At 37.2% G+C, this 8,731-nt stretch overlaps 1 protein-coding gene across 4 annotated transcripts; it reads left to right on the forward strand.

Moving 5' to 3' along the window:
• The first annotated feature begins 2,315 nt into the window (after positions 1-2,315).
• Positions 2,316-8,731, forward strand: LOC149182854 (MLO-like protein 6). 4 transcript variants are annotated; one of them, XM_089416968.1, is made up of 15 exons: positions 2,316-2,407; positions 3,452-3,509; positions 3,901-4,178; positions 4,367-4,483; positions 4,624-4,684; positions 4,974-5,062; positions 5,205-5,279; positions 5,402-5,490; positions 5,650-5,699; positions 5,809-5,849; positions 6,018-6,191; positions 6,298-6,333; positions 6,681-6,748; positions 7,038-7,098; positions 7,725-8,731. In XM_089416968.1, the coding sequence occupies exons 1-15, from the start codon at positions 2,342-2,344 to the stop codon at positions 8,163-8,165; spliced, it is 1,704 nt and encodes a 567-aa protein (XP_089273094.1). In that variant the 5' UTR covers positions 2,316-2,341; the 3' UTR covers positions 8,166-8,731. The 4 variants fall into 4 exon arrangements, with proteins under 4 accessions (XP_089273094.1, XP_089273095.1, XP_089273096.1 ...); XM_089416970.1 differs by lacking the exon at positions 6,681-6,748 and having other exon boundaries at positions 2,320-2,407; positions 7,725-7,860; XM_089416969.1 differs by lacking the exons at positions 6,681-6,748; positions 7,038-7,098.

Below are 8,731 nucleotides of genomic sequence, written 5' to 3' on the forward strand. Positions count from 1 at the left end.
AAATCTCCTCTTCACATCAGTTGCATCACTGGAGCTCCGATACCACAATAATGGCAGAGGTGTCCTCAGACACACAATTTTATTAATCAGAAAAGAAATTACATAATAATTTTGAAGAGTTTACACACACACACTCTGATACCACAATAATGGCATAGGTGTCCTCAGACACACAATTTTATTAATCAGAAAAGAAATCACATAATAATTTTGCAAGAGTTTACACACACACCAACTCAATTGCAATCAGGAGACTGAGCTACATATAAGCTTAATTTTCTAACCTATTCTAGTTATGGACTACTTATTAAATTAACAAATGTCCATTTACAATAAATTCCATTCTAACCAATCTACGAACTCTACTCCTAAATTGGAGCCTAAGATATGACATTATTCTAGATGTCATATCGTTTACAACAATATTCTATTTCTAAGTGTCTCCAATATTTAATTAAATATTCTAAATAAATAAATATTCGATCCCAACTTTGTGAACTAATTTTGTATTTTTGATCACCTAACACAAAGGACAACACAATCCTAAGAAAATTTAAAACCAGTGTCCCTTGATCTGTATAGTGTTGTGTTTATTTGCAGCTACTAAATACATTAGAGAGTGAGAATTGGGGACATATCATTCCACTAGATAGAGGACAAGTCTATGTTTGACATCTTTCTATTCATTAACAACATTGTGAACCCAATGGTGAGTCCTTTCCCCCATGGAATTAAGATTTCAAGATAAGATTAATTGTTTAGGATAGGCGTCGAATGACTCCTTGCTCATGGGGCAATGAGCACTATCCCCACACAAAGTTTAGCAATGGTCTTGGGTGTTCCATGTACACTTTGATATTTTAAACTTGAACAACATTTTCAAGTGATTCACATAAGTAAGTGAGTTGTTAGACCATGAGAAGCTTCCAATTCTCAGAGCATGATTAAACATAACATTTATTTTTTTACATATTAAAAAGGTCATTTCCACTTTGATTAATTATAACACCACTCAAAATTCCACAACCCAAAGGAGATCATGACCTAAGGGTAGAAAGTTGCTTTCTAGGTAATGGGGGTGGGATAAAAAGGACTACAAAAGATAGAGATCCAATCCTCACAATGGGATATATGCATAATATATATAAACCCTACCACCAAGATGATATTTAAGGAATATCTTAAGTGAGAACCTATTTCCATAGAAAAACCCTATAAAATGAGGGGGAGGAGAAAAAATGCTTTTTAGTTCTCATAAAGGCTTCCATAAAATGAGAAGTTAAAAGAACTATAATAGTTCTTTCAATTTAATTTGTATGATTTTTATAATTAGCCATTTAAAATGGTGTTTATCATAACTACTCCTTAATAAACATATAAGAAAGATATTTTGCATGACACAATCTCCTTTTAATTTTATCTTAACTCCATGTCTATTAAGTAACCAAAAAAAAGTGATTCTTTCCCACGGAGATATATATATATATATATATATATATATATATATATAAAACAAACTTCATGATTTACTATTATAGATAATTCTAGGAAAACATCAATTTCATATTAATAGATAACACTTTTTAATTATAACTCAAACTAATTTATTTAATTTTAAAATTGTATGTATTAATTTTTCAAATAATTACGCCGTAAGGCGTTCCCCTTTGAAATCAACTTTGCTCTCTACCTACATGTCATTACTTTACACCATTAGATGATATGTTAGACGATTGAGCCATCTTGAGTCGTTGGATTATGTTGAGGTAGCTGCAACTCCTTAACTGCCTGAGCAGCGCATCGGCTTCGTCTCCTTGGGTACTGTATCGACGGCGGGGAGAAGATGCTGGTGTACGAGTATATGCCCCAGGGGCCGCTGAGTCTGCATCTGTTTGAATGGGCGGCGGCCGGGCTGAGGCCGCTAGAATGGAAACAGAGGCTTAGCATTGCCCTCGATGTCGCCCGCGGAGTTGAGTACCTGCACAGCCTTGCACAGACGAGCTTCATTCACAGAGATCTGAAGCCCTCTAATATCCTTCTGGGCGACGACATGAGGGCCAAGGTCTCGGATTTCGAGTTGGTCAAGCTGGCCCCTGATCGAAAGTTTTCTGTTGAAACCAGGCTGGCCGACACTTTTGGTTATCTGGCCCTGAATACGCAGGTACGCATGGAATCACTCCATTTCATTCCATTGCCCTCGATGTCACCCGCGGAGTTGAGTACCTGCACAGCCTTGCACAGACGACCTTCATTCACAGAGATCTGAAGCCCTCTAATATCCTTCTGGGTGACGACATGAGGGCCAAGGTCTCGGATTTCGAGTTGGTCAAGCTGGCCCCTGATGGAAAGTTTTCTGTTGAAACCAGGCTGGCCGGCACTTTTGGTTATCTGGCCCCTGAATACGCAGGTACTCATGGAATCACTCCATTTCATTCCATTGCCCTCGATGTCGCCCGCGGAGTTGAGTACCTGCACAGCCTTGCACAGACGAGCTTCATTCACAGAGATCTGAAGCCCTCTAGTATTCTTCTGGGCGACGACATGAGGGCCAAGGTCTCGGATTTCGAGTTGGTCAAGCTGGCCCCTGATGGAAAGTTTTCTGTTGAAACCAGGCTGGCCGGCACTTTTGGTTATCTGGCCCTTGAATACGCAGGTAAGTATGGAATCACTCCATTTCATTCCATCAATCTAGCTTTGTTGGAATTCAGTAGCTTTGTTTTGTTTCATTCCATCAATTTAGGTTTGTTGGAATTCACTAGCTTTGATTTGTTTGAATTCATTAACTTAAGTCTCATTGAGTTGATTCGGAATGCAATGAGTTCATTCAACCAGGGAGATTCTTCAGTCTCCCTGGTTGAATGAACTCATTGCATTCCGAATCAACTCAATGAATCTTAGCAATGGTGTAACGCCTGTGTTTGATTTGTCGGAGGACTATTCGCTAACCTTTGATGGTGAAAAACCATCTTTGTCCTGCACTGTTCTTGATTCAGTCAAACTGGATATTGACTTAACTTGTTCCATATGCCTGGTGAGTTCATATAGTATTATTAGAGCACATATAAATGTAATGCACTATGATGAAAGTACTCTGTTAAGTTAATTAACCATTTTCACTTTAGCCCACCTGTTTGATTTACAGCATCATTGTTTAGCAATGGTATTTTGATGTACAAGACTGTTATCTATAGTTTAAGGAAGAAGGACCAATGGTACTTTGATGTACAAGACCGTTTTCTGTAGTTTAAGCCTTAAGGAAGAAGGACGAATTGAAGACCGAGGATAGTAATAACCAGACTAGAAACTTGGGAGGAAATGCCTAATTTTAATGTGCTCATATATGATTAGTGATTAGAAGTAAGAGCTGATCATTTTTTTTTTGGGAACACAAGTTTTGAATACAATATGCATTCTGTACTGATAAAGTCTCCTTCTGTCACTATATTGACAGTGGTTGAAGAGGAAAAAGAAGAACGCCCTGTATGAAGCACTTGAAAAACTGAAAGCAGGTAACAGATGTTTCAAACCACTAACATTCCCCATGTGATTGATGCAGATATGCTTGTTGCAGTCTATCTTGCATGAGATTTCTTGCTAATCATCTTGTATGAGAAAATATATCTGAAAATGGTTTGCTCTATGGAGTTCTGATGTTTTACCAGAAATCCTGTTTCCTGGGTAGAGCTTCCTGATGAATTATCATGAGGTGGTCACATGGGCTGACAATATGTCTGAAATGATCTGTTTTGATTGTATTGGTAGATTTTTTTGACATTTTGTAGTTGGATTTCAAACTAATATTTCATGCAAACAGATTTATCTCTTTTAGCTTAGAATTTGTGAATGAGATTTCTGGTGCTCTGAGAAAATATTTCTGAAATTTGTCATTTTGGGCTGCAGAATTGATGCTTCTTGGTTTCATCTCACTTCTACTGACAGTTGGAGCGAAGCCCATTTCTATGATTTGTATATCCAAAAAAGTAGGTGATACTATGCTTCCGTGTAAGACAAATGATACTGCCGTCGAAAGCACTGCTGTTGAAAGCATGAAAGTAGATAATGGGGAGGAGCACGGCCGAAAACGTTTATGGGAATCCATGTCCTCTGAACAGAAGATCCCATGGAGGCGTGTCTTAGCTGGTGCTGGTGAGGATAGCAACTATTGTAGCTCCGCACATGTATATACCACACCCTACTCTTAGTCTTACTGCATATGGCATAACTATCCAGGCCCTGTGATTCTCTGAGTGATTTTTTTCATGCAATTAGGGTTACTTAGACCATTTTGAAATAGGATTTCAATATATATTTCAAATGTTTATCCTAAGTTGGACTTATTTGATAATTTGTCATTCTTTGTTTGAAGGGTAACTATCCTCTTGTCTCCCCGACTGGCATGAACCAGCTCCACATCTTCATCTTTTTGTTGGCAGTTCTCCATGTGTTATATAGTGTCTTAACTGTCGCCCTAGCAAGAGCAAAAGTAAGTGGAAGGGGAGACAAATTGTTTTCTCCATATATATTATTCAGTTTAATTTCTGCAGTAGATCTTATTGTTTTGATATCTGCATGCTTTTAAATCCTCTGTTAACAATGAGATCTGTAAATCCTATTGATGCCTAGATGAAGCGCTGGAAAGCATGGGAACAGGAGACACAAACATTGGAGTATGAGTTTTCACATGGTGAGTTCTTTTGGTTCTTCTAACTGGGTTTGTCTAGAAGAGTATTTATTCCAGCATCTGGATACTTTCAGGTTGAAAACTTAAAAGAAATAACCCAAGCCAGTTTGGCAACTGTGCAAATTCTAATTGGGATATACTGTGTTATAGGCTGATTGGGTAAAGTTCTCGATTTCAAAACTAAAATATTTAGAGGGCACAACATGAAACTTGGGCGATTGGATAAGCTTTTGAGGGTGTGAAAAATACCGTATGGGTTTTGAGGGATTTGTTTCCTTTTTGGTCCAAACAGATCCTGCAAGATTCAGATTAACCCATGAAACTTCATTTGTAAAGCGCCATATGAGTTTCTGGAGCCGAACACTGATTCTTAAATGGATGGTAAGTTATTCACAATTCCAAATCTTCAAGGGATATATCTTTGTTTCCTATTTGCATTAATTGAGAAATATCCGTATCCCTATTTGCATTAATTGAGAAATATCCATATCTGATTTAACATTAGCTTTCCTTAGATTTGCAGGTATGCTTCTTTCGTCAATTCTGTCCGTCTGTAACTAAAATTGATTACGTGACCTTGCGCCATGGCTTCATCGTTGTAAGTTTTGATCACTTTAAATCATCTTTTCCTTCTCATCTTGTTTATTTCAAACCCAACTTCATTCATGTAAGGCATCTGATTTGTTCTAAAGTATTAATTACTTCAAAATGTACGTACAGGCTCACTTGGCTCCAAATAGCAAGTTTGATTTTCAGAAATATATCAAGAGATCTTTGGATGATGACTTCAAAAGCGTAGTTGGAATCAGGTTAGTAACGTTTTTCCGTGTTCACAACAGCTTTGGTCTCAGACAGAATTATGTATACAGTATTTCCCTTGTCTGACCTTGGTTTGTCATCCCCCTGTTTTTTTCGAAAACCTGTTCTTGACTTTTAACTAACACACACCCTTGATGCATTATCTGCAGTCCTCCTTTGTGGGCTTTTGCTATAATCTTTTTGCTTCTTAATGTGAATGGTAAATCTTCAGTACTCTACCCTGCTTCCAAAGTCAAGTCTTCATTCTAGATGTCCACAATTGTTTAAACTAACTTTCTCCTTCTGATGGGATGTATTCCTCTGAGCAGGGTGGTATACATTTTTCTGGATCTCGTTTATTCCCTTAATGGTAAGGGCATAAACATTTTTCTGGATCTCGTTTATTCCCTTAATTGTAAGTGCATAAAAATATTACTCATAGGAGAGGGTACATTGATCATGTGAACCAATGATCTTGGACGTTTTTCTGATTGAATTCTTCAAAACTTATTTCCATTTGATCTTCCAAAATGTGCAGATAATTTTGTTGATTGGAACAAAGCTACAAGTTATAATAACAGAGATGGCTTTAGAAATTCAAGATAGGCTTTATGTACTGAAAGGAACTCCGGTAGTCCAGCCAACGAATGAACTATTTTGGTTTGGTCGCCCTCAACTTGTCCTTTTCTTGATCCATTTCACTCTCTTCCAGGTATCAAATGATGTGCATGCTAAATTCTCATTGACAAACTATATTTCTGAATTCTCTGAATATTCATGGGAATAGCAATGGATTGATTGTTACTTCTGTTCTGCAGAATGCTTTCCAGCTTGCATTCTTTTTTTGGATATGGGTAAGCAATATGTTCATTCAGTAAAGAATAAATTCTTGTGTGTAGAGTCATTGGGTTTATTATGCTAATGATAGTAACATTTTGCAGTCTTGCATTTGTTGGGATGCAGTTTAGTGGTTGAAACTTGAGACACGGCATCACCATGTTAATGAACCAGAGTCAAATTTAGAAATCAAAGCCTTGAATTATAAGTTGGCTGAATTTGATGAAATTTATATGCACTATTAATTCAATACTTAAAAAAATATAGTCTCAAGCACCCTAAATCAATTTCAGTTTATACAGCATTAGAATTTCATTTCTACTACATCTCTGCATCTTATTTAAATTTGACTTTATGCTTGCAGTACGAATTTGGCCTGAGATCTTGTTTTCATGACAATTTTGTTTTAATCATAATTAGAATCATCATTGGGTAAGTATGTGATCACTTTTTGAGTTTCCCCATAAAGTTTTCAAGGAAAAAGAAAGTATGTTGAGCATTCAAACCCGTAGACTATTATACATGTTTTGTTTACAAAATCTTTATCTTGCCTTAAACATGAAGAGAGCACATTCTAAGCAAGCAAGTAATCGTTTTAATTAGGTTATTGCTGCTTTGGATTAGTACTAGTAGACTGCAATGCTGTCTATGGAGAACACTGATAGTAACCATTTTTTGCATCTGATGAGGACTCCATTGGGCTGCTTGTGTCTGTGATTAGGGTTGCTGTGCAGTTTCTATGTAGCTACATCACACTTCCACTTTATGCACTTGTAACACAGGTGAGTCTTTTCATGTTCATTGAAGATACCATCAAATTCGGGTTGTTGAGAGGATCAACTGAAATTCAGACTCCAGAACAGGCTGAATAATATGAATATAAATTGGGAGAATTGCATTGGTCAAGTCTTCACTACCAGTCGATTTATCTTGTTTACTTTGTACAGAGGATAGATGCAGCCAAGCTGTACAGTGCGTGATGCTTAAATAACTTACTAGTATTTATAAAATAAGAGATAAGTTGTCACTTGAGAATTAGTTGAACTCACAGCAGACAAATTTATTAGGGAAAAATAAGAACTAGGAAGTTTCAATTTTTATTTTTATTTTTGGCAGAACAGATTATTCACTCTGTTGTGGGCTTCAGGCAACCCTAAAAAAAATTGGTTAGAAAAACAGGACCACTCTAGAGCTTTCTTTTGTTTGTTCAATAAATTTATGTTAGTAGTCTCACCCATGTCAAAAGAAAACAAGAGAAAAAGACACAGTGACTGTGTTGAAAGATTGGCAGAATTTTTCTTTAGGCGAATTGATTTTGTGATAGTGAGCTTCAGGACTGTTCAAATAATCCTGCTGTGATTAAACCTTAGGGTAGTGCTCTCAAAACTGATGAGATGTTCCTGTGCAGATGGGTTCTCACATGAAGAAGGCTATATTTGAAGAACAGACAGCCATTGCCTTACAGAAATGGCATAAAACTGCTAAGAAAAAAATGAAACGACATAGAAAGCCAGAGCATTCTTCTTCTGGAATCGCAAGCAGCTCAGTGTTGTCTTCTGGGTTTCAAAGTGGGGAAACAACTCCAATCCATGGATCTTCTCCATTGCACTTGCTTCGCAGATACAAAACAATGGGAGACGTTAATACTTCAAAGATATCTGAGAGCTATTATCACTCAGAATATGAAGCATCGGATCTGGAAATGGACACATCTCCAAGTTATTCTCCCCAACGTGTTGAATCTATTTTGATTATCGAGGCACAGGGGGACACACAGGTTACAAGTCAATATCCCATGTCAACGAATGCAGACACACAGAGCGAAGAGTTTTCTTTTGCCAAGTTATAATGTGAGATCCACATCAGACCAAACCTCCTTCAAAGCAGCCTTGTAGCCATGTTTGAATTCACATTTGAAACTTGTAATAACCGAGGTAATGTTTATTTCGATTTAATCAGCTGTGAGAAGTGGCCCCACGACAAACAGGAAATCAAAAGGGATCTAAACATCCACATATATTACTCTTCGTTGAGCTTAAAAATGGACAAACTGCAATCAACTATTGCAATATTTTCACAAAAGGATCAGATGGAATTCATGGTGTTAGAGAATCTAGGGCAAAGTATTGTTGTGATGATTTTCCGTGACCTGATAACAATTCAGCTCACAACTTACTTTCTCTGCCAACGGGCCATGGTGCCTTGTAATGGTACATTGATGCTTGAAGGCCTCATTCAATCAAATCTGCAGGGAAATATGGAAGGAGGAGTGGCAGCAATCTGACTATCTGAGTTCGAGTCCTAAAATTGAAAAAATCTCGATTGTTTTAGGAATTCTCCAACATTTGTACCTCACTCTGCTACAGTGGGATCATATTAGAATATGTGAAAACAAATATCTAAACATTTTAATTC

This window comes from Pinus tabuliformis, chromosome 3_2 (genome assembly GCF_031772625.1).
Source record: "Pinus tabuliformis cultivar Carrire ecotype Pingquan chromosome 3_2, CPIR1, whole genome shotgun sequence".
Classification (NCBI taxonomy): domain Eukaryota; kingdom Viridiplantae; phylum Streptophyta; class Pinopsida; order Pinales; family Pinaceae; genus Pinus; species Pinus tabuliformis.

Excerpts from the sequence above, each read along its gene's own strand:
- LOC149182854 (XM_089416968.1), top strand. The coding sequence starts at position 2,342 with ATGGAAAGTTTTCTGTTGAAACCAGGCTGGCCGGCACTTTTGGTTATC. Across the intron at positions 5,280-5,401 it reads TGCGCCATGGCTTCATCGTT|GCTCACTTGGCTCCAAATAG; the intron begins GTAAGTTTTGAT and ends ATGTACGTACAG. Across the intron at positions 7,099-7,724 it reads TTTATGCACTTGTAACACAG|ATGGGTTCTCACATGAAGAA; the intron begins GTGAGTCTTTTC and ends GTTCCTGTGCAG.